General features: G+C 52.5%; 2 protein-coding genes and 1 non-coding gene across 3 annotated transcripts in view; 2 read left to right on the plus strand and 1 right to left on the minus strand.

Annotated features, from left to right (window-relative positions):
• The first annotated feature begins 2309 nt into the window (after window positions 1-2309).
• On the plus strand, window positions 2310-2425 carry LOC132355106 (U5 spliceosomal RNA). Its single transcript, XR_009499526.1, has one exon. It is a non-coding gene; the product is annotated as a U5 spliceosomal RNA (small nuclear RNA).
• Window positions 2426-10644: 8219 nt separating this feature from the next.
• On the minus strand, window positions 10645-16339 carry KIAA2013 (KIAA2013 ortholog). The gene is made up of 3 exons (XM_059913316.1): window positions 15272-16339; window positions 12081-12934; window positions 10645-11351 (listed from the first exon to the last, which is right to left on the minus strand). Exons 1-3 carry the CDS (start codon window positions 16302-16304, stop codon window positions 11334-11336), a joined length of 1905 nt encoding a protein of 634 aa, XP_059769299.1. The 5' UTR covers window positions 16305-16339; the 3' UTR covers window positions 10645-11333.
• A 4607-nt stretch (window positions 16340-20946) lies between these two features.
• PLOD1 (procollagen-lysine,2-oxoglutarate 5-dioxygenase 1) overlaps window positions 20947-25223 on the plus strand; it is a 35330-nt gene continuing 31053 nt past the window's right edge. Inside the window, exon 1 of the mRNA XM_059913328.1 lies at window positions 20947-21102. Coding sequence (XP_059769311.1) covers window positions 21027-21102 — 76 coding nt within the window. The 5' untranslated portion in view covers window positions 20947-21026. The remainder of the gene's footprint in view (window positions 21103-25223) is intronic.

Genomic DNA, 25223 nt, shown 5'->3' on the forward strand with positions numbered 1-25223 from the left:
TCTTCCCAGCTGAGGAAGTTGGAGGGAACTTGGGGCAGGCAGGAGGAGGAGGATAGAGGAATGGGCTCCATCAACGCCAGTCTTTGGGGTGGAGGGATCACCATGCTCCCCCTTCCCTCCTTTCCTTCTGCTACCTAGGACTTGGGGTCCTTCCTCTAACCAGAAGTCAGCTACCGCCCCCTCCCCATTTCCCACCCCACCCTCATCTATTGTTTTTCTTTTTCTTTTTAAAATGTTTATTGAAGTATAGTTGATTTTCCATGCTGTTTAATTTCTGCTGCACATCAAAGCGACTCAGTTATACATATACATATTCTTGTTCATCTTCTTTTCCATCGTGGTTTATCACAGGATATTGGATATAGTCCCCTGCGCTGTACAGTAGGACCTTGTTTACTTCCCCTCTACTGCGTCTTCATCCTCTCCCTCTGCGCTGCCTCCTCCCCAGCAAAGTTTGAACCCCTTTAACACTCTCCTGATGCCAAAGAAAGAAAAAGTCCTCCTCTAACCTCACACGCCTTCCGGCCGGTCTCCCTGAAGCCTTCGCTCTCCAACCCACTCACTCCCTCATCAGCTCCCCACAGTGGGGCTTCTACCACTTCCACTCCCTGAAAACGCCTCTGGTCAAGGTCACTAACTTCCGTCCCGTGACATCCACTGGTCCTTACAGTCCCCACCTTAATTGACCTCGGGTGGACCTTTAACACAACTGACTGCTCCCTTCTGCCCTTGACTTCTTGGTGGTCCCCACTCCTGGTCTTCCTTCTGCCTCCCTGGCCTCTTCCTAATGACCTTCACATGCTTCTCCTGCTGCATCACCTTCCCTCAATGCCACCACCCCCTAAGGATCTCCCTAGAATTTTTTCTCTCCTCGACTTTGACCCTTTCCCAGGCCTTGCCCCCCATCCAGGCCACCGTACTTCTCTCTGCTTTAATTCTCAGGCTCCTAATTAGCTTCCCCAATCCTCCTTGCTTTCCAACAATAGCCACACTTTAACCAGAGTGGTTGTCCAACAGTGTTTCTCAACCCAGCTGGCATCACGCTCACCTGGAGGGCTTGTTAAAACCCAGCTGCTGGGCCCTACTCTCAGAGTTTCAGATTCAGTGGGTCTTGGAGTAGGACCCAAGAACCTGCATCTCTAACACGTACCCAGGTGACACTGATCTGCTGGTCCCAGGACCACTGTGTTAAAAAGCTAATCTGGGGCTTCCCTGGTGGCGCAGTGGTTGAGAATCCGCCTGCCAGTGCAGGGGACACGGGTTCGTGCCCCGGTCCGGGAGGATCCCACATGCCACGGAGCAAGTAGGCCCGTGAGCCACAATTACTGAGCCTGCGCGTCTGGAGCCTGTGCTCCGCAACGGGAGAGGCCGCGACAGTGAGAGGCCCGCGCACCGCGATGAAGAGTGGCCCCCGCTCACCGCAACTGCAGAAAGCCCTCGCACAGAAACGAAGACCCAACACAGCCAAAAATAAATAAATAAATAAATAAATTTATAAAAAAAAAAAAAAAAAAAAAGCTAATCTGATCATGTATTCATTTTTAAAGCTCTTCACTGCCTCCCCACTGTCCTCAGGGTAAATCCAAGCTCTTAGCTGGCACTGATGGCCATCTGGTTACTTGCCCTCTCAGCACTGTGCCTCCCTGCCCGGAATACCCTCACCACCCGGCTCCTGTGCTGCCCAGATGTCGTCTTCTGTTATCAGCGCTCATCACTGACACCTGGTTCCCCATCACACTGAGCACTCCTTGAAGATGAAATATTACAGTTACCACTCCATCCCTAGAGGCCGGCACAGGGTTGAACACAGTGGTCAATAAATTTTTGTTGAATGAATGAAGATAATTATTTCAAGCTTTTAAATTTTTATTTTATTTTATTCTATTTTATTTTATTTAACTCCAAGAGAAAATTTTACTTGTAATGCCACCTATAAAACAGACTTTTTCTAGCTGGATCAGCCTCAGCTCACTATCCCTGTTAAGTCTCGCCTCCGTTCTGCCCCCTGGCGGTAGTCTCGGTCCCAGCACAAGATGAATGAACTATTTGAGGTATCTCCGGAAACCGGAGCGTATAGACTGAGATTTTCATTTGCATATCCAGAATGCATTGCACCCAGGACAAATTTTCGACTTAAAAATGACTAGATTCTCCTTCTTTCTTTAACTATTTTTTCCCAGAAGTGAGAATTCTTTCATAGAATTATCTGGGAAAAAAGCAGATGTGAATAGCTCTTTCAGTTAAATAATCACCGTTACTGTGTTAGGGGTAGCAGTTACCCGAGGAATGCGTGCCGGTTAGAGAAAGGCATACTCTGGTTTCTCTTCAGATCGTATAAATCTTTCGCCTTTTACTAAAGATTTCCGTGGAGAGGAACAATTCTGAGTTTTTACCCAATTTTTTGAGGTCTTGTATCAGCAAGGCCAATAATGATGTTTAAAATTAGAATTGTTAAGTTTTGGATTTCTTAGTTGGGTAGATCGGTGTTTGTTTTGTTTAATACACCGAGTGTTCTTTTACGCGGGAGGTAGTTGTTGCTTTTTAAACGAATACTGGTCTCATAACATTGGTTTTACTTTACATTTGGGGGTAGATGCGATAAGCTTCCTTTAAAAAGGTGTCGAAGTTCTGAAAGTGAAGTAGTTCTGTTGGAGTCAAAAAAGTGCTTTTGTTTGCGTTCCTTAGTTGTTCCTAAGTGCTTAACGCTCCTACCCGGGAGAGAGAGTTTATTTAAAGTTATGGTGTTCAGGCTTCGACGCCCCGGAATTCAATAATGGCCGTCAGCGGGGTTAGTTGCCCCGCGTTATGTAGAATGTTAGTGTCGCGACCAAGAACCTAAGGCGCTGTACCCCGCATTAAAGGAGAGATTCTTAGCCGCTGGACCGCGAAAAAAGTCTTTAAGAAATTTTGTTTAGAAGTAAGTGTAAGCGTGGATTCGTTGTTGTTCCTAGAGCGTATTTGTAAGTGTTGCTGTTCTATTCTCATGAGATAATTTAGCTCTGAAACAGACACTGTATCATTCGCTAAAAATACCACTGAAGGAAGGCGTTTGCTCACGGTTGTAACGGATTGGATGAAACTCTAGCGGAAAAGACCATTTCAACCGACCAGAGTGGCCAGAACTCAGCTTTCTGAGCACGCGTAGCTGCAAAGTAGGCTGGGAAATGTAGTACTTTCTCTAGGCAGCCGTGACTTTTGCGTAGATCGTAAGAGGGAGAAACTGAATACCGCGGGAAGGAAACTAGCAGCGTCTGCCCTAGTAAAGAAAGGAGGGAATCCATCCGCACGTTTCTTTCTTACAAGTTTCCTTGCCTCCCAGGCTGCTCCCTGTGGCCAGCTGTCCCATCCGTGTACAAGGAACCTCGCGGAAGCTGTAACGCGGCTGTGGGACCACCTCTTCCCAGGCCCTTTTGATGTTCTCTTGTGTAGAGAACCAGAACCCTAGGCTCCAGCAGTTGTCCACCGTCTACCCCTGCCCACTGGGGCGGCTAGCTTTCTTGTCCCCCTAGAAACGCTGCTTTCTTCACGACGAGATCTGGTCACTGAGAACGAAATACCGGTGACAGTGCTTTCTTGCACTCTGAAGGATGAGTGTGTATCTAAAATAGGGGTTTTAACTTGTTTGTTGTTCACTTTCGGCAAAAGCAGCAATTCAGAGTAACGAGCACGCCGAGCAGCCAGAGAACTAGATATTATATGCTTCCGGGTGAAAGAGCATGCTGCTTCCATGAAGTAGTCTGGCCGGGGAAAATCGAACTTGAATCTGCTTAAGACTAGAAGTTGACAGAACAGCAGAGCACAGTCGAGCTTGTCTGCATTTCTGCGGGGATGGATGCACTCAGCAAGTCCTGGCTGCAAGGAGCTTTTCAGGGCAAACCACCAGATTTCTTCAACAAATAAATTACCAGAAGAAATGAAAGAGAGAGATAAAAAGGGAATCTATATATTGAAAGAGAGTTAAAAGAACCCGTCTCACCAAGCAGAACTTACTGGGATCCTGGTTTAAACAAACACTATTTTCAGAACTTCTTATATTTATAAGATGTCTTCTTTTTTCAATCTGACCAGATATTTGATGATACTAAGGAATTACTGAAGGGTTTGGGGTATGATTATCATATTGTGGTAATGTTTTTTGTTTTAACCTCCTTATACTTAGAAGTACCTACAGGCATATCTACAATATAAACTTTTTTGGGGGGGGCACACCACACAGCTTGTGGGCTCTTGGTTCCCTGACCAGGGATGGAACCCACACTTTCAGCACTGAGAGCGTGGAGTCCTAACCACTGGACTGCCAGGGAATTCCCCGGAAATATCTACAGATGAAATGCTATTATATCTTGGATTTGCTTCAAAATAATGAGTGCAAAAAAAAGCCCCACCCCCCAAATAAAAAAACAAAGACAAAAATAAAATTTTGTTTATGTGATGGTTGTTGGACTCGGTAACCAGCACACGGAGGTTCTTTATACTATTAGGTCTACTTTTGTGTATGTTAAGCATGATTCATAATTTAAAAGTTTTGAATATATATATATATATATATATATATATATATATATATATTTTTTTTTTTTTTTTTTTTTTTTTTTTTTTGGCCGCACCGCTCGGCTTGTGAGATCCTAATTCCCCGACCAGGGATCGAACCCAGGCCCCCTACAGTGGAAGCATGGAGTCCTAACCACTGGACCGCCAGGGAATTCCCTGAATACATTTTAAAAACAACTTTGCGGTTGGTAACATATGCACTTCTTCATTAATAGATCAAATATTGGTATCTAGTGGTAAGTCTCATGACTACCAGCATTTCAAAGTCACGATGAACGTGAGCAATATTTCAAGATGCCTGCCACCACTGGGCGTGTCATGACTGCATCTGTGATTTCTATTTGTGACAATGATGCAAATGCCAAAGTTAATCATGGAAGGAAATGCTGAATTTCAGTTGGAGGTTAGCGAAAATAAAGATTTTTTTCCAATCCAATTTTGCAGACCCCCTGAATTCTGTTCAGGGACCCAAGGTTTGGAAGTCCTGATCTGCATTCCCTTGCCTCCAGGCACATAATACAAACAATTCCCCCTTGTATGGGGAGAAGGTTTTGAATTTATCAAAGCACCTTCACACAGAGTCATTTATTTCATGGGAATTCCTAACCATCTTTCTGAAGTTGGAAGGTGTTACTAGACCCATTTTACAGGTGGGAACCTAGAGTGTAACACTTAACCCACTTGTTTGAGGTTACACAATGATAATGACGGAGCTGGAGACAGAACCCAGGTCCCCTAACTCCCAGCCCACTCCCCACTCTTTCGCATCCAGCTCCCAGCTCCAGAAATGCTGCTTAGTTAACTTTTCTTGAAGTTTTCTTTTGAGAGAAGCCACAGTCTTTCTCCTGAGCTCACCTGTCCTCCGTTTGGTCATCTCTCAGGACCCCCTTGAACAGTCACATTGATTCCTGTGGTGCTCGCGGGCTACCAGGAGCTCTGATTTCCAGCACTCTCCTTCACATACTAGCAGAGGTGATAGTTAACCTGCCACTGGGAGAGTGTCAGTCCTGCAAGGTGGTCAGTGACCTCTGGCAAGTCTCTTTCACTGTGTCTCAGTTTCTACTTTTGTAAAACAGGATGATTAACTGTCCTCCTTGGTTTTGGAGGAAGCTGTAAAGATTGGCTAAAATTATGACAGTAACTAGGGGAGAGTAAGTGATTAATCCTCGGGAGAAATGATTACCTGTAATGTTATCATTGCCATGAGTTAGGGCCAGAGCCCACCTACCCCTTGCCTTTACAGGTCAATGAGGTGGAACCCTAAATCCCAACTCTCTAAGCTTATTACCTACTTTTTTTCCCTTCCTGGATTCTATGCTCCAGACAAACTGAAGTATTACTGTCCATTGCCTCTTTAAACTTCCCCATTTCTGTATGTCTACTCGTGCTCTGCCCACTGCCTGGACGGTCCTCTCCCACACCTTAACCTAGGGAACACTCATCATCCTCCAGGAAGCCATCCCTGACCCTCCAGTGGAGGTTAGATGTGCCAGCCCCATACTCCACAGCCCCGATCGCAGTATAATTGTCCATTTTCTTATCTGTCTGTCTCCCCTTTAGACTGTGCATTCCTCCAGCTCAGGGTCTGTATCTGACCTCTTTCCAGTCAACAAGATTACTAAGGGGATTTGGTCAAATACAGGGACTGAGAACCCCACATCAGATAAATGGGTTTGGAGATAAGTACAGTCCACGTAATGTCCTGCCCAGAGAGACTTCTGGATGAAAAAACAACAACATTCCTGATCAACAGAGATTGGTGCAGGACTTCCCTGGTGGTGCAGTGGTTGAGAATCCGCCTGCCAATGCAGGGGACACGGGTTCGTGCCCTGGTCCCGGAAGATCCCACATGCCGCGGAGCAACTAAGCCCATGCGCCACAACTACTGAGCCTGTGCTCTAGAGCCCACAAGCCACAACTACTGAGACTGCATGCCACAACTACTGAAGCCCGCGCACCTAGAGCCCGTGCTCCGCAACAAGAGAAGCCACCGCAATGAGAGGCCCGCACACCACAATGAAGACCCAACGCAGCCCAAACATAAATAAATAAAATTTAAAAAAAAAAAAAAAAAAAGAAGAGACTGGTGCAGCTCTGGGCAAACAGGCAAGTGGCTATTTCCAAAATGTGTCCACCGTGACTTGGACAAGTAGTGGGAGCCTCTAGTTTTGGAGCTAGCAGACCTGGGACACATCCCAGACTCCACAAATTGTGTGACTTTGGCCTAGTGCCTTATCACCTCGGAGTCTCACTTTCCTCATCTGTAAAATGGGAATAAAGCTTGCCCTACAGGGTATACTGGAGAGCTGTGCTTTGCTGCCAAGCATCTACTTCCCCTCCTTCCTGACAAGAGTACCCCAAATTTCCTTTGGGGAACCACTCCTCTCCTATTATTCTCTGTTCAATGGTTTGAGATTGACCCAATGCCTAGCTCTGAGGTGGCCTGAATGGTCTAACCTAATTAATATATCCCTTGCACCCTGGTCACCATGATTGGCTCAGGGATGGGCTGTCCAATCAGAGGTGAACTTCGGCACTTTGGGTAGGAATGCTGGAACTCAGACTCTGATGTCCTGGTTAGGAGGGCAAAAGGCTTATGATAACTGTGGCCATTTTGTTTCCACAAGTGTAGCCAATCTGAGGATGGAAGCCAATCTATAGGAAGCAGAGCTAAGAGATGGATCCTACTGAAATTATTTGAGTCCTGGATCAGGCCATTCCTGAAGCTCCTCCTGGACTATACTCTTATGGAACCAGTACTTTTCCTTTTGTTTAAGCCAGTTATAATTAAGTTTTCTGTCACTTGCAACCCCCTTTGTTTTAACTGAAACACAAGGATTGAATGACATAACACATACAGACACAATTCAACAATTATTCTTTAAACATCTACCCTGTGCCAGGCATTGTAGTCTCTGGCCATCCAGAGTCAAAGACAGGTATAGCCACTGCCTTCACAGAACCTGAGCTAGTGGGGAAGTGCCAAGCACACAGACGATGATCATCAGTCGTAACCATTCCCCCTTTGACACCCAAGGGCTGGACGGATGCATGGCCTGCTAGAAGATTCGCAATGAACTTTTCTTTCTTTTTTTTTTTTTTTGGCCTCGCTGCGCGGCATGCAGAATGTGGGATGTGGGATCTTAGTTCCCTGACCAGGGATCAAACCCATGCCCCCTGCAGTGGAAGCGCAGAGTCTTAACCACTGGACCGCCACGGAAATCCCAAAGATTCACAATGAACGTTTACAGAGTCAAATGATTTACTTGAAGCTTCCATCAGCCAAAGTCCAGAGGAGAAGCTCCCAGGAAGCACGGTTATGAGACTAGGTAGCTTGTTCATGGCGAGGCTGTTTGCTCAGCTCAGCTGAGATGGGCCTCCTTTCTGCAAGGGAACAAGTGCCCCTCAGCAAGTGAGGTGATCCACCCGATCACCAGACCCCTAAGCAGATGGCCGGAGGTCAGACTTCTTGGGTGTGGGGTGGGGGGCTGAAAACAAGACCCCAAAGTCTTATCTTCTTCTTAAGGGTTTTTTTAAAGGTCGGGAATCCTTTTAAGAATCTGAGGAAAGCTACAGAAACTCTCCTCATGAAAAAAAAAAGTACATACATTTTGCAATTCCAGGGGTTCATAAGTCACTTGAAGCCAGGTTATGGACCCTTGAGCAAAAAAAACTCTAAGGTTTTTTTAATCTAAGACACTATGAATGTCTGGATTTTTGGTTTATCACCCTTGAAAAGTTCCATTCCTCCACTGGAAGAATATGACTGTCTTAGTCCGTTTGGGCTCCTACAGCAGAATACCACACACCGGGTGGCTTATAAACAACAGAAATCTATTTCTCACAGTTCTGGAGGCTGGAAGTCTGAGATCAGGGTGCCGGCGTGGTCAGATTCTGATGAGAGCCCTCTTCTGGGCTGGAGATAGCTGTGGTCTCTCTGTGTCCTCACACGGCAGGGAGAGGACTAGAGAGCTCCCTGGGGTCTCTTGTATAACGGCACTAATCCCATTCATGAGGGCTCCACCCTCATGATCTATTCACCTCCCAGAGGCCCCACCTTCAAACACCATCACATTGGGGGTTAGGCTTCAACATGTGAATCAGTGCGTGACAACATCCACAGGAGAATCCAACTTCCTCTTGGAAAAACCCTCCAGAGGAGCCACAGACCTCCTGGTTAGTGTCTTAACCCGAAGCAAAACTTGTGTGCAGGTAGTTTATTTAGGAAGAGATCCCAGGGGACAGCAGAGGGAGGCTGGGGGAGGGTAAAATGGAGGGAGGGAAATTGAATCAAGGGTGTCTTCCCAGGTTCTTCACCACTGTGGGCAGTGGGGGGCCTGATCTTGCCGTCTGAGGAGCCGTGTAGAATGTGTCACAGAACTGTCCGCCCAGGGGATGGCGGAGGGAGCACTGGTCCACTGGCTCCGTCTCTCATGGGAGAAGGGCTGCCCCTAGCAGCGATATCCTTGGCTTGCTTTGAGGCTACACACATGCTGAGCGCAGAGCAGCTTCCTGAAGGTCAGAGAGAAGGTGCGGTCAGATGCTGCCAGGAACCCGCACCTGGAAAGAGCTGGTGGCTGCAACCACGGCAGGAGTGAAAGGTGGCCTGAGAGGACGTGAGATGGAGCACGAGAGGCCAAGGTGCCCGTAGGTTTTCAGGGAGTTAATACATTTCCAAACCAACTTTTCAGCTGTTGGGAAGTGCTGGGTAGTATGCAATTCCATACCAGGTGTCTACCCCTGAAAAGCATCTTGACCAAGCCTCCTTGTGCATCCAGCCCAAGAAGAAAGCTCCAGTGCATTACTGGACCGTGAGAGGCAGACCCACTAGAGTTAGTGGATGGCCTGCTCCCAGATAAGGCTGAACTGGAGGCACTGCAGAGGCTCACGGCAGACGCCCAGCCGCTTTCAGAGTGGGCTGACGTCATCCCAGAGGGCAGGAGCAAATGCATTACCCACCCCATCCTGCGGGAGCCATCAGAGGAGTGTGTGGGGAGAGAGCATGGGGAGAAACAGAGTGTGGGGGCTGAGAGAGAGGCTGGGCTGACAGCGAGCCCCAGTTTGCATCCCAGCCTGGGCTGCTCGGCCTGGAGCACGGTTCCTCATCTCTCAGATTGGGATCTTAACCCTTAGCGACCTCCTCCCTGCATGAGGCCGTGTTGATGTAAAATACCTAACACACGTGCTCACTTCAATGACCTATAATTCGCAAGTATTCGTCTACTGAAATTCTAGTCGTTGGCTCGGTATTCTCCAGGCACAGGTACGTGGGTTCGTGTTTACATGTACGGGAGCCCACACCATGCCTGGCTCCAAGTTAACAGGGTGAGTGGGAGCCATGAAGTGCCGCTCCTGTGGTCAAGTAACTTCCAGTTGAATGCAATGACTAGAGGGCATGTCACGCCATACACCACAGCCCACCTCACCCCCGGCCAGCCAAGGGCCCCTGGCCAGAAGGGTGAGGCACCCTCAGAGCAGGGGTGGAAGGCGCACAGGACTTGAGTGACAGCAAACCAGAGCAACTTTAGAAGAGCCTGAAACCCTTGTGTACTTTCTCTCCCAGCCACCTGCGGGGGCCGGACACTCGGCAACTTGGCAAGCAAACCTGGCTTCCTGGTGAGTCAGGCTGCCCATCTGGGAAGCCAGGGAAACCACCAAGACACTAAGGTGATGGTGCACACTCAGCCTGGCCCCTCTTTGCTCCATTCTCCCCACAAAGGAAGGACTCAGACCTTAGCTTCGAGAACAATCTGCAGGAGGCCCACTCATGGTTTTTCCTGCCCCCGGTCCTATGGGCAGCAAAACCGGGGCAGGCAACTCTCCTTAGGGCAGGCAGGGGGAGAGGCACTGCAGCAGGAAGGGGCCAGGGTAATGCTCCTCGAGCAGCCCACTCAGCTGGGACATGCAGCAATCCCCCAGGTGGGCAGCACGGGGGCCACCTCCACAGCCTCTGAGTGGGCTCCTCTGACGAGGAGAAGACGTGGGAAAAGAATACTGTCACCACGGTGGGGTCTTTGCTTCGGACTCTATCCAAAAGCCTGGTGACCGAGGAAAGTCCGATGTCTCCAGAGATCTCAACCACACGCAAACCGGTTGTGGAGGTTTGAAAGAGATTTATTTAAAAACAGAACACAAAAAAAAGCTTTGGTATTCCAAAACCCAACAATCATCATCACTAGAAAGTTAAACACCTCCCCTAAAGCCCAGAGGTACAAAACCACAGATCTCCATAGGCTCATGATAAGAAAGACGCAATGTGCAAACCCGAGGGCGACGGAGACCCACCCCCTCCACGCAGGCGGCATGCGGGCCTCCAAACCTCCCGAGGTGGTGCATGTTGGAAATCACTGCCAAGATTCACTACCAAGAGCGGATGCAAAAGCCATCCAGCAAAATCTCAACAATAAATTAAAAATTCATTCAAGAAAGAACACATTAAATTAGGAAAAGAACACATTTTTTCCTAGACAAGTCTTTTCAAAAGAGGGTCTATTTCCTGGGACAGAAGAAAGGAGGAAAGTGGAAAGAGTGAGTTCAATTTCAAGTATTTTCCGTATAGGTTCATTTTATTGAGTCGAAAGCTTACAAAAAGTCCACCAGCCCCTCCCCTCCCGCTCCCCGATGCAAACTCCTGAACATCCACACGCACTTCCGAGTCACTGGTGTCCCCCAACAAGGCACAAAAGGCTGGGTGCTTTCCAAGGATCCCTTGTTCGCAGCAGCAGGACTTTCAGTGCTGGGTGTCTTGTGCAAGTGGTGACTGAAAGCAGGACTGATGCCACTCAGACACTGGGATCTTCCTGTTCAATCAACAAGACAGGTCGTTACTGCTCACGCCAACCCCGGTGGACAGCTACAGCAATCTCAAGGGAAGCAGGCGATGGAGACACCCTGCTGGCACCCCACCCAGGCTCCGAGCCCGCCTTGCTGACAGCGCTTGGCCCAGGGACGGGCTAGAGCTGCCACAGACCCGGGGGCCCAGGTGCCTCCTTAGGCGGGTGCGGCGAGTTCACGGGCTCTGCTCTGGCCAGGCCCGGCTGGGGGGGCGGGCAGACGACGCTGGGCAGGACCTGCGAAGGCAGCTTGGCCTGTACCCCTGATCAGCTGGGAACCACGGGCGAATGGGGATACGCCAGATTAAGAGCAGAGAAGCCCACCACCTAGCAGGGAGAAGCAGCTCACCCGCCTGCTTAACAGAGGCTGCCAGATCCATGCGATGCAAACGCAGCCCCTGTCCTGTGACGGCCACCCGGGAAGGCGGCCTGCACATTTCCCTTTGATCTGACTTTCCGGGTTCTTCACGCTTGAGGAGCTCAGACCTGCCTCTGGCCCTTCTCCCACTCCTTCAGATCAAGTGCTACTTCCTTTTCCAAACCAGAAGCCACAGAACCCGTTTCTCCTGAGTCCGGGCTCTTTAAAGAGTGGGAGCACAGAGCTGGAGCTTAACGTACGCTCCACCCCACTACACTAGACTCGGGACAGAACGCGAGGCCAGGGCCCCGGGCTCTGGAGGCGCAGTGGCTTTATACCTTACTCCTGAAGAGGGGCTTGGCGCCAGGCCCACAGTACTCGTTGTAGATGAGCTTGAATAGGAAGAGGTGGAAGAGGGTGATGAGGGAGGCCACGCTGAACCAGAAGAGGAAGGGCAGCCCGGGGTCCTGCTGGGCCATGTGCTCGTCGTGGGCCAGGATGGCCTTGAGGTGCAGCGTGTGCCGCAGGTCCTGCAGGTGCGTGAGGTCGGTGGAGATGTAGAGCAGCGGCGTGATGGGCTGCGTCACCATGACCGAGAAGGTGTGGCCCTGGGGCGCCGAGGTCAGCTCCACAGGCTCGTCCAGGCAGCCCGCTTCGCAGGCGTAGATCTTGACGAGCTGGCCGCGGGACTCCACCGACACGTGCAGGTACGGCTTGCCCTCGGGGTCCGCGAGCACGGCCAGGTTGATGTGGTCATTCTTGTAGCGGATGCCATGCAGGGCGTAGCTGTTGTGCAGCACGTCGGGGTCGGCCTGGAACTGGAGGTGGTTCTCGGTGAACTGCAGGCCGCCGAAGCTGAGCACCATGCCCTGCAGGATGCCCGGGGCGCCCGCCCGCACCAGCCCCTTGCAGCCGCGCTTCTGCAGGGTCAGCCTCCACAGGTCCCAGAGCTGCAGGATCTGCTGGATGGAGGACAGGCGGCCCGGCCAGAGGTTCCCGGCGTGCATGGTGGCGTGGCCGCTGAAGCAGTGATCTTCGTAGTTGAGTGTCGACTCCATCTGGTCCCGCTCCCTGTGGCTCAGGTCGGGGCTGAGCAGCGGTGCGGGGGAGCAGGAGAGCATGTAGTACAGCGTCAGGTTCACGGTCAGGCCTGACGGAGTGTGGGCATCGGTGATCTTCTTCATTTCCACACCTGTAACACCACAGAGGTTGTACGTTAAGGAGGAACGGCATGGCCAAGAGGCTGAGGTTATGAAACAAAGCCCAAGAGCAGCAGAGACACGAAGCTTTTGTCCTTAGGGATGAAAACAGCAGCTCCAGTCTCCCACGAGTACGGGAGAACAGCATCCTGCCTGGCTTCCTCACGTGACCACCTTGAGCTCTCTGGGACTGAAACTGAAAATCCTGCCAGTGGGGCTCCTGCCAGAGCCCAGAAGAACACAGATTTAGCCAAGCCTAGGGCGCCAAGTAAAAAGGCCAGTTCCCCGACTCCAAGAACTGTCATCAACGCCCTGGCCAGTCGTGGGCTGCTTCTCTCTCACCGGGCCTGCAGCTTTAAACATCTGAGCACAGGATCTCCCAGATTTGTATGAGCTCTCGACTCAGCTCACCGCCCATGTGGTGTCTCAAGCTGGATGTCTGACAAGCATTTGGAAACTGACAAGGTTTGAATCCTTGCAGCCCCATGCTAATCCTTCCCTAAATCATCTCCAGTCACCCGCTGGAGCCCTCCCCGCAAATCCAGAAGTCACCCTCAAGTTCTCACTCCCCACAGCCAGTCCACAGAACGCCCCGGCGGCTCCAGCTGCAAAAGTATCCGACTCATCCACCTCTGCTTCCACGGTCACAGCTCTGGTCCCAGCCACCGTCCTCTCACCTGGGCTCCGGCCAAAACCTCGTATCTGGTCTCCCCACTCTACCTCCCCCCTCTCCCCCATACTGTCTACACTCTGACACAGCAGCACCGGGACCTTTAAAAATCTGCACCAGGTAGTGCCTCCACCCTGCCTCCCATCTCACTTAGAATAAAATTCACTGTCCTCACCAAGGCCCCAAGGCCCTTTACTCTCTCTCTGGCCACTGCCACCCTCCCCCTGCTCACTACCTGCCAGCCACAGTGGCCACTCAACCAAGCCCGCCCCTGCCTCAGGGCCTCTGCCCTGCTGGCTCCCTCCAGACCACCACACGGCGCTTCTTCTAGCTGTGTAGGCCTCAGCTTCTGCGATTCCTGCTCGGAGAGGCCTCCCTGACACTCTTCGCCCCACCCACTGCAGTCACTCACCCCCAAGCACATATTCTTATCTTTTCTCCTTAAAACGCTTGAGCCTAAAAAGCTATCTCGTTTTTTTTAATCCAAATTTTCGCTTTCTAATGTCTGTCTTCCACCCGCCCAGAATTTAAGAACCATGAGAACAGGGACTTTGTTCTGTTTGCTTCCGTATGCCCCACGTGAAGAACACTTTCTGGCAGAAGCATTCGATAAATACTTGACTAAATTAAAGACTCTTTGAGCAACTAAGTTTAGGATTTAGACAACTAGAACCCTGGAAACCAAAATCTCTTAATCTCTCTCTCCTCTACACTAGGATTTCCTTTTCTTAAGCAGTCAACGGGGCGAAGGAGTTTTCATTTGACAGGAGCATCCCACCTGCTGAAGAGATTCCACTACCCACCCCCATGAGAAAGCTGCAGCCACAACAGCGAGGCCACAGCTCAGGCTAGCGGGAGCCATGTCAAGAAGCCCATGCCTGTCACCAGCCAGAACTGTGGGGAACTGAGTTAAGAATCCTGGGATCGGGCTTCCCTCGTGGCTCAGTGCTTAAGAATCCGCCTGCCAATGCAAGGGACACGGGTTCGAGCCCTGGTCCCGGAAGATCCCACATGCCGCGGAGTAACTAAGCCCGTGCGCCACAACTACTGAGCCTACACTCTAGAGTCCGCGAGCCACAACTACTGAGCCCACGTGCCACAACTACTGAAGCCCGCGCGCCTAGAGACCGTGCTCCGCAACAAGAGAAACCCATGCACCGCAATGAAGAGTAGCCCTCGCTCACCACAACGAGAAAGCACGCGTGCAGCAGTGAAGACCCAACGCAGCCAAAAATAAATTAGCACATTTAAAAAAAAAAAAAAAAAGAATCCCGGGATCGGCCAGGCCTCTGGCTTATCCTTTACCATTTGACCTCCCAAACCACGCTGCTCAAATAAGGCTTCAGCCACAAGAACGAATAACAATAAGACCTGCCCTTCACACTCCTCTTTCATGACAATCTCATAAAAGTCCTCTGAGGTGGGTGCGACTGCTATTATTGAACACAAGCCCAGAGAGAGTAGGGTTCAAGGTCACACAGCTACTAAGTGGTGGAGCAAGAGTCAGCCCCAGATCAAACGCCAAGCCCAAGTTTGAACCACCCCGGGACCCCGCCCTTCAGTGTCACCTCTGCAGACTTTGCAGGGGCATCTCCAGGGTGGACCGTGCTCACCCTGGTGCAAGGTGTGGACGGTGGACCAAGCACTCGCCAGGCCTCACCTGGGCTGAAGAGCTGGGCCCAGAGGCGCTGGTGGTCCTGAAGCAGCTCCGCCGCCGGCATCTCCAAGAGCTCCAGCATTTCCTTCCGTGCCAAGTCCTGGAGCACCTTGAGCTCCTTGCCTGCTTTGCTTTTGAGCACCTGGGGGTTAAGAGGGCCGGAGACGTGCACCACCCACAGCACAGTCTCGTCCAGCTGCGTCTTGGGAGCCACTTGGAGACGGTTCACTAACTTCTTGGCGGCCACCACCAACAGGTGCACCAGCCCCGTGGGAAAAGGCGGGGACCGGCCCGAGTAGAGGAGAAACTGATGGTCTCCGACCTTCTCCAGGGTGCTGGTGAAAGCCTTGGGGACCGGGCCGGCAGTGGGCCCGACAGTCTGCAGCGCGGCCACGCGTTCCGTGGGGTTGTTGAGCTGGATGCGCTGCAGATAGACGTGGGGTCGGCCCCGGTGCGCCAGGAAGTCCTCTTGCAGCAGCACGCAGTCCCGGCCGGATCCCGTGACGAGGCCGGAGGCCGAGGCGGGGCCCGGGCCGGCGGCCGCAGGGCCGGGACCCGGAGTCCCGAGCTGCAGGCAGCGCACCCGCCGCAGCAGCCCTTCCCGCAGCAGCAACACTGACTCTCCAGCTTCAGAGAGCGCGCTCAGCGGGCGCAGCTGCACGAAGGGCACGAAGTCCGGCGCCACGGCGGGCTCCCGCTCCCCAGGGGTCACCCACAGCCGGTTGGCGACCACGTCCAGGGCCAGGAAGCCGTTGGCCACCAGGGCCGGCACTCCGGGGCCCAGCGGTACAGCCTCGCCCCGCTCCCGCAGGCCGCGCCACGCGCGGGTGGCTGCCTCCAGACAGGCAGAGGGCTCGGCGGCGCCCGGCTCGCCGCGGGGCCAGGGCAGCAGCTGCAGACCGCCCGCCGCCCGCCGCGCCCCGGAGCCTGCGAACCACAGAAGCAGCACCAGGAGGCCGAGCAGGCAGAGTAGGCGGCGGGCCCAGCTGCTCGACAGCAGTCCCGGCAGCCCCTTAAGCCGCTGCTGCAGCCACATCGGGCCGCCAGGCGCGGGCGCGGCGCGGGGGCGGCCGCCGGGCCCGCCGCCCAGCCCACCGGCCCGGCCGCCCGCGCCTCACTCCCGGGCCCGGACCGCGGCGCCCACCCCAGCCCCCGTCACAGGCGCCGCGGCAGCCGCCACAGCCGCTTCCTCCTCCTCCTCGATTGCCTCCGGCCGTCAAACGACACGGGCCGTCAAGCGCCGCCTACTCTTTTGCGACAGATGGAAAAGGGGAGGGCGGAGGGAGGGGAGAGGGGCGGGCCCGGGAGAAGGAGGCGGGGCCACGGCGAAGAGGGGGCGGGCACCGCCGGGGTTTGGACCGTCAGTTCTCGCGCCTGCAAAGTCAAGTCCAGAAGAGGAGAGGGGTCTGCGGAGGACTGGAAGCGGCCAATTCATGGAAAACAAAAACAAAAACGAAAAAACCCACCGCGCTAGCTAAACCGAACACGTGTTGGGCCCCATTCGCTACTAATGGATTCAACAGCCCCAAGATTTTTAAAAAATAATTTAAAAACTTTTTTTCTGTGAAAATGATCCTCACTGCAAAAAAAAATAAAAGACTTAGAACTGTACAGAATAGTACCCCCCAAAAAAAGAAAGAAAGAAAAAGATAAGAAAGTAAGCACTGTCAACCAGACTTCCTAGGATATATTTTGTTGACAACTCTTCCCGACCTGTCTGGCTGCATGTACAGCATATGGGACACAAATCAGGCCCAGGACTGTCCATTTCTCTACCACACCAACTCGTCTGCTTGATGTCAACCGTGAGTCTTAACTTATTAAATAACATAAAACACTAAAGTCTCATGCTTTGAAAATGCTTTTAAATTGTGTATTATCAATGCAAAAGACAAATTTTGTTTTGTTTCTGGGGAAAAAATTCAATCTGAGCACAGGGGCAGACAATGGGGCGATTGTTTCCACTTTAGTTTCAGGACATTCCAAAGCCAGACAGACAGTGCTTCCCAGTTGTTGAAAATTAAACGGTCATTTGAGGTGGCTTCTTGTGGGCTGTGAGCAGACACATGTGTGTTTGCCAAGTCTTAGGGCCAGCACCCTATAAGAAGGCAGCTGTCCAGGTGATCCTACAGTATGCTTACCTTCTTTTTTTTCTTTTTTAAGATCATTATCAAAACATACACACAAAATTCTTAATTTCCACCAGGATTTCACAAACCCCACAGAATAACTTCATGGATGTGCAGGAATCCATAACCTACAGTTAGAGAGATAGGATCCATCCAAGCCCCTCAGGGAGGCAGAAACACTTGGGAGGCACAGTGAGATGAGAGCAAAGGACTAAACCAGGCTTGATCCCACCTGTGAAATGGGGATGACCAGAGAAACTGCCTCTCAGGTTTCTGAGGAATAAGTAAGTTAATACAGGCAAAGCAAGCAAGGTGCATGACATGGGGTAAGTACACAGTAAATGTAAACCCACATAATTATTTTTCCCTATTACGAATGTCTGTGTAATAGACATATACCTTGGCCTACTTCTGAGACTGCTTCTGGGGGAGCAATTCCTGGAAGTCGATTCCTACGTTAAAGAGAAGTCTCATGCTGGTGCTCTTAACTCCCTTACCACTCTCAAACGCCCCAGGGGAGGGAATCACAGCCCACGATCAGCAACACAGCCACAACAAAGCCAGGAGGTCAAGAGTAAGGACACTGGCGTGAGGCTGCTGGGGTTTTGAATCTTGGCCTTGCCGCTTGCTAGCAAGTCAGCTAACTTCCTTGGGCCTTGGTTTCTCCATCCATAAAATGGGGATCATGAGACAGAGTAGGATTGCTCTGAGACTTAAGTTAGATAAACAAGTTAAACATTTAGCATACTGCCTGGCTTAAAATAACCATTCATTATTTAATTTATCTTTACTAGGAAACAGGAAACACATGTACATGACACAAAATTCAACCTATACGAAAGGGGGAAGAGCGGCCATTAAGTCTTCCTCTTTCCTGGAGCCCCAGCTAGTCAGTTCCTCTTCCCAGATGCAACCACTGCTTCCTGTTCCTTGGATGCTCTTCCAGAAATTCTATTCACTTACAGATATATAGCCATATAGACAGAGACCTATATTTTTCCCTTCACAGAAATTGTAGCATATTATATACTCTTGCATATTGCTTTTTTCATTTAAGGGAACAGCTTGGAAATTCCATTATTATTATTATTATCATCATCATCAAAGGGGGTAGGTGCCAGTGGGACTAGCTGATGGGTGTAAAGGGGGAGGAGGCTGAGAATCGGCTGGCAGCACAGAACGTGGCTGTCCACTGAGGCCATCGCGCTTCCTCGGGTCAAGAAAGGAAATGGTAAAAATGGAGAAAAGCAGAGGATGAAAGGGAGAAAAGCCCCTTGTGGCACCAGACCACTACCCTCCAGTCCAGCTATCCTTTCTGCTTCCCAGAAAAGCAGAGTCCTGTGCCTTTAACTGTGCACAACACGTGCAGCACGTAACCTGAGTAACATCTAGGCAGCAGCCACCCCTGGTTAAAGAGACAAGTCCTCCTTTTGGATGAAGCTTGGACCGAGTTCAAGTTCCAGCACTTTGGTGAAGGGTGGCAGGCAGGCTTCACCAGGGTGAATCCTTTCTCCAGGGGAGGCCAGCAGCCTCCAAGATTGATTCCCCCTCCTGATTTTGCAATGACTCTGGGAACTCCACTGCCCAAGGATTTTTTTCCGTCCATAGTATGTCACCATTGAGGTTCTCCTTGGGCCCAAGCAAAAGGGAAGTTAGAGCCGGTTTCCAAAGTCGCCTCCCTTACTGTGGTCCCCCATCAGCTGTGTGACTTCGAGGAAGTTGCTTCACATCTCTGAGCCCCGGTTTCCTTATTTCACAAATGGGGGCAATACTACCTAACTGGCAGGGCTGTGGGGAACTTGGCATAAGCCAGAGCTTTGAAAATTGAGCCAGTCAACACATGCTCCTTCTCTTCCCCTCTGCTTATCCCTCCATTTCCTCCTCAAAGGAGCTGGAATTTCAGTCTGCATCCTCCTGAATTCAAAAACATCCGGTGGATTCTGGCACCATGTCCTGTCCCCAGCTGCAGAAACACCCCGCCCTAGGTCCCAGGTCCCAGCTGGGTGGCAGAGGCCCTGGATTGCACTCATGCCTCTTCCCTTTACTTGCCTTTCGAATTTAAGCTTGCTGTTGGGTCCCCCTGGGCCTTACTTCTACCATCTTTACCATGAGTAAATCTCTGTTCAGTGAGATCATTTCCCAGGTTCCCAGGCATTGTACCTATCAACTAAAAAGAACATGTGTTGGCTTTGTTTGGATTGAACAAATAGTATATATTCATTGTAAAATGATTGTAAAAACAATGAAAAATATAAATAAGAAAATAAAAACTACCTGGCAATAACACACACACACACATTCCCACAAGTTGGAAATAATGACTGTAAATATTTGGCTGTCATTTTCTTTTAGCATCATCTCTATGCATTGTATCTGTAAGGATATATTTTTGCTGAGTGGGGTCATACAGTATATACTGCTTTTCCCATGTAACATCATGTCAGTAGTGCATTACCCTGGCTGAAGCAGTCTTAAGAGTACTGCTGATTTCTCTTTTCCCCAGGACCTAGCGTGGCCTGCTTTATGTTGTTCATTGATAATCATGACATTCCTCCTCCCTCTGCCCTTTCCCCCTGCGAGTGGGGAACCCCCTGCCCACCCAGGGTTGTACCCACTACCCACTCCTCTGGAGCCTAACCTGCTGGGAAGGATCTCCCTTTGAGGGTCTCTTCCAAGGATGAAAATTGTTGTTGTTGTTTTCCCAGAGATGGCTGCCTCTAGCTGACATCTGCTCCAGGAACCCTTGTTCTAGAAACCCTTGATTTGTTTTTTAAAGACCCACATCTGTGAAGAGACCCTAAACAACTTCTTTCTTCCTTCCTTCCTTCATCCCTCCTTCCCTCCCTCCCTCACTTTCTTCTCTCTCTCTCTCATTCATTCATTCATCCATTCATTCAACAATGTGACCTCAGGAACAAGACCTTCCTTGTCTCAGAGGTTCCCTTTGCCTCCCAGGGACAAAAAGGCAGATTAAGTGAGTCCCTTTTTGCGGGGCGGTGATGCGCTTTCTGCACTTGCAGCAGCCAGGAGGGTCTCGGCAGGCGTTTGGATGCCTCTGAACACATTCCTGCCAGGCCTCGCCCGCTCCAGGCTCAGACCCTCACGCCCAAGGCTTTGGACGAGGGCAAATGAAATCTGAATAGCTGAGATTTACTGAGGGCTTATCAAGGGGCTGTTCTAAGGGCACTGCAGGTAACAATGTCATTAACCCGTGCAAGGCCCAACGCATAGATATCATTATAAACCCCACTTTCCAGAGAGGAAACCGAGGCTTAACGTTTATTGATACCATCAAGGCTTGGCGCGGGGTCCGGGGTATAGAAATTGTTGCCTCGCCCCCGTCTCCCCTCCTCTTTCCGGTCGGAGTGAAGCCCCCGGAGAAGGGAGGGAGGAGGACGGCGGCGGAAGGACCCGGGAGCCGCAGGGACGGGCCCGCAGGGAGCTGCCCGGACTCGGAGAGGCCGCGGGTTCGGGCGAGTCTGCAGGAAACCCTTCCCCCCGGCAGCGCGGTGCGACACCGCCCCCGGGGCGGGCCCAGTGCGTGGCAGCGGGATCGCCGGCCCCGTCGGGAAGTTTCCAGCCTGCGAGCGAGCGCCGCTGGACACGCCGGACGTTCCCAGACCCGGACCATGCGGCTCCAGCTGCTCCTGGCCCCGCTGGGCTGGCTGCTCCTGGTCGAAACGAAGGGTGATGCCAAGCCGGAGGGTGAGGGCTCCGGGCCGGGGGCGGGAGGGGGGGATCCGGGGCCGGAGGTGGGGTGGGGGGGATGGGGGCAGGTGGGCTGGTCTGGGGGCTGCCTCCGTTAGGACCGGCCTGTAGGGGAGGCCTGGGCTTCCGAGGGGTTCTGGGTTCAGGCCAGTTGTCCACTGAATCAGTGGTGACTTGGACAAGGCACTTCCCCTCTTAGGGTTGCGTTTCCCACTTTCGGGCAGCTGGAGGGGAGGAACGGCCCAAGTCCCGTTCAGTACCCAGAGGGTCAAATAATAATAGCACTCATAATAATAAGGACCATAACTACCTTTGTGGAGCACTGGCTATGAGTCAGACGTCAATTAAGCAGGATCCTAACCTTTGGAAGTGCATCCTTCTATCATTTCCATTTTCCAGCTGGGCAAACTGAGGCTCCAGAGTTGATTCAGTTGCCCAAGGTCACACCGCTTGTGGGCTTTGAAATCAGGATTCACACCTAGGCCTCATAACTATGGAGCGAGGGGCACCTGGGCGGGGTGGGGGACAGAAGGGGTGGCTCACATCACAGAACCGTTTGTACTTTCACCCGTGTCCTCAGTGGTCTGCTCTGCCCCTCCCAGGTGGGTCTTGCTCTCTCCGGGTTGCACATGAGGAAACTGAGGCCCAGACAGACGTAGTGACTTCCCAGGGGGATCCAGCTTTGGCGTGGTGGGTCTCAGATCTGCTGGACTCCGGGTCTAGTGCTTTTTCTACAACCCCAAGGCAGATTGGATTTCAAAGTGTGTCCCACTATCCTGAGCGGGTGCTACTCTCCTCCCCAGCCCTCCCTGGACCACCTGCAGGGCCGCCCGGTCAGCATCTGAGAGCCCCAGGAGGACACAGACCGCTGGCAGTCCCAGCGAAGCAGAGCCAGACTGACCACACCCTCCATCATCCCCCGTTCCCCTTGGCCCACTCTTCTAGAGAAACTGGGAACCAGAGTGGGGCAGGATGGTAGTTTAGCAGACCCTTGGGCCAGGAAAAGGGATGGGAACCACCATTTCTTGAGTACTTCCTTTGTGCCAGGTTCTGCCCAAGGCCATGTGTCTCCCGTGGTAAAGCAGTGGTGCTTAATCTCCATGAGGCTTGGTGTTCTAGCCTGCAAAACAGGCGTGATGATACCTCTGTCCTAGAGCTCTTGACAAGGATTCCGTGGGATGTGGCCTGTTGGTGAGAGTTCAGCTCAATGCCCAGCCCATAAACGCATTTTCTTTCTTGGCCCAGCGCTGCCAGCTTTCCCGGAGTATCCCAGCAGGGCAGTAAGACAGGTCAAAAAATCCAGCGAGGGAGGTGCTAAGCACAGGGCTGGGCTGGTGGTGTGTGCAAAGGTCCTGTGGCCTGGGTCCAGTTGCTGGCCTTTTTTCCCCCTGGGCCTCTCTTCCCTCTGCTTCTGCTGATGTAGGCTCCCTCCACCCCAGACCATGCCAGGAGAGAAACTCCAGCTGCCCAGGGAGGTGATGAAGCCCAGGGAGGTGAGTTGGAGGGACCAAACTGATGACAAGGCTTCGGGTGCCCTGACCCCTAGCAGGCGATGGGAGGGGACAGAGGAGACACAAGGCAGCCCCCACAGAGGGTACAGGATTCAGGGTGTTGCTGAGATAATCCAGGTAAAGTACCTAGTAGATAGTAAGCGGGTCCCCAGGCATGTGGCGAAAGTCAGGCCGCTCTCAAGTTTGAGGCCCTGTGCTTCCCTTGCTCCATTCAGACCCTTTTGATACATAAGGAATCGTTGGCCTCATTTTGCAGATAGGAAGCCTGAGACCCTAAACGGTTAAACACCTGGTCTCAGGTTGCCACAGCTGATTGGAAGTGGCATCACTGGGTGGGACTCAGACCCTCTGCCCATTCCTGCTGACCCCTACCTCCAGATGGGGGGGCAGGTGTTGCCGGCAGATGCTTCCTGGGGAAGTCTGCCCAACTGTCCCAGACCCAGGTGGTTGGGACCCCTCAGCCTGCTGGCCAAAGAGGCAGCATAGGATGGTAGTTTTTCCTACAGGCCTTGCCCAAGCTGCCCACTGGCGTCAGTGCCCTGCCCTGGGGGGCCCCCAGACTGATGTGGGGGACAGAAAAAGGCCTTCAACAAAGCAGCATCCGAGCAAGCAAATTTGCACAGAGCTGAGGGGGCGGGAGAGTCCAGGTGCAACATGGTCCGTCCTTCTTTTTGTAGTTGCTTCTAGCTGAGCCCCCCTCTCTCCCTGGGCCCATGCCTTTCCCTGCAGGCCTTCATCTGGCCACGGAGAGGGAAGGACCGGCCTGAGCCCGATGGCCGCTGAGATCTGAGACTCCAGGGATGCCGGCTGGGCTTGGGTGGGAGCTTCAGGTCGTGCTGTTCCGCCGCAGGAAATGGAGAAGCAGGCAGACCCAGCTGGTTGTGTGTGTGTCAGGGCGGGGGAGTGTGAGGAGACCTGAGGTGGCAGAAATGAGTGGGAGGCCAGACCTGGGGAAGAGGCAGGGTTGGCTCCAGCCCTGGGAATCCCCATCTCCTGGCTTCCGTTCCAGCCCCAGATGGGTGTGGGGGATGGGAGAGGAGCTTCATTCATTCCCACCTCCCCAGAGAGCAGACTGGGTGTGTCATGACCGTGCCTTGGGAGCCAAGGCCACACACTGACCATCCACCCCCTTGCCTGGACCGACACTGCTTGGGGAGAGGAGGTGGCATCTGAAGGAGCACAGCCGAACAGGGCCTGAGTCCTCAGCCTTCTCTTAGGATCCCAGAGAGATGTCTGCACTCCCCACAAGGACCCCGTGCCCCACCCCCCCGACTTCCCATCATTCTCACTCTCAGGAACGCAGCTCCTCTCCATCCCTGCCCTCCAGGGCAGCACTTTAGTTCCCCGACCAGGGATTGAACCCGGGCCCTTGTCAGTAAAAGCGCAGAGGCCTAACCACTCCTGGACCGCCAAGGAATTCCCTGGTACTACTGTTATTACTCCCATTTTACAGATAAGAAAACAGAGGCACAGAGAGGCTAAGTTACTCTCCCAGCAATCTGTGGCAGTTTGCCACTCCACTCTGCTCTCTGGTTTGTCTCTGCTGACCCTGGATCATGGGTCATCCATCTGGGGAAACCACTGCTGGACTTTGAGCAGCAGGTCAGGGGGACCAAGAGCCCTGTATGTCGGGCCTCACGTGGGCCCTGGCCTCAGCCCAAGGCAGCTGGCTGGACCAGACAGAAAGCAGGTGGCCGTGGGCGGGGCCCTGGGCCACGTTGTCACCCTGTAGGCTGCCCAGAGCTCTGGCTGTGCAGTGAGTTGGGAAGAGACCTCACCCAGTGACTGGAGCGGGTGCCCACACTGGGGAGGTCTGAGAGAAGGTGGCTGGAAATGCTGGATTCAGTCTACAGCTGGGATTCCCAGCATTCTGGGATGTTGGACGGGGAAGCAGTGCGGTGAAGGGCATGGGCATTTGGAATTCCAGCTCATTTCCTTCTCACTTCGAGGTCCTGTGACCTCGAGGTTATATAGCCTCTCTGTGCCTCAGTTTCCTCACCTGTAGAAGCAGGGGTAAAAATATCACCTACCGCACAGGGTGTTGATGGTTAAATTTGATAATGAATGTAACACGCTTCATGAGGTGCATGGCATCTAGAAAAGGCTCAACAGTGCTAGCGGTTACTAATCATCTCCACAGGGCTCCTGAAGGCCAGACACTGCACCTGAGGCCCAAGTCACACTCAGTCCGAGTCCTGGGGAGGGGGAGGGACACCAAGGAAATAGAGACGTGGGCCTGGCCTGGCAAAGGGAGGAGCAAGTTTGTACTGGTACTTCACCTGCTGTGCACACGGAGACGGGCCAAGGACTGACTGGGTAAGGGGATGAGATTGAGGAGGACTTCCTGGAGGAAGTGGCCTGGGGCCTTTTCAGGGGAAGGAGCAAGTTTTGCAGGCAGGACAAAGGAATGCGGTGCCGGCTGGGTTCAGCGAGGCAGTTTCATGGGGGTGTTGAGGGGTGATGCCAGGGTCCCTTACGGGAGGGACCTGCCTTGCGTTCTCTTGCTGTGAACCACCTCCCAGGCCCCTGCATTGGAGCCTAGGGTCAGAGGACCAAGGGATGTGTTGGACCAGCGGTTTCTAAATGTGGCTGACATCAGAAATTACC

Source organism: Balaenoptera ricei, chromosome 1 (assembly GCF_028023285.1).
Source record: "Balaenoptera ricei isolate mBalRic1 chromosome 1, mBalRic1.hap2, whole genome shotgun sequence".
NCBI classification, from domain to species: Eukaryota; Metazoa; Chordata; class Mammalia; order Artiodactyla; family Balaenopteridae; genus Balaenoptera; species Balaenoptera ricei.

What these genes read in the sequence shown, in the direction of transcription:
- KIAA2013 (XM_059913316.1), bottom strand. Translation starts at nt 16,304, where the DNA reads ATGTGGCTGCAGCAGCGGCTTAAGGGGCTGCCGGGACTGCTGTCGAGC. An exon ending in GGCCCAGCTCTTCAGCCCAG is followed by an intron (nt 12,935 to 15,271) that starts GTGAGGCCTGGC and finishes GTGGTGTTACAG; the next exon opens with GTGTGGAAATGAAGAAGATC.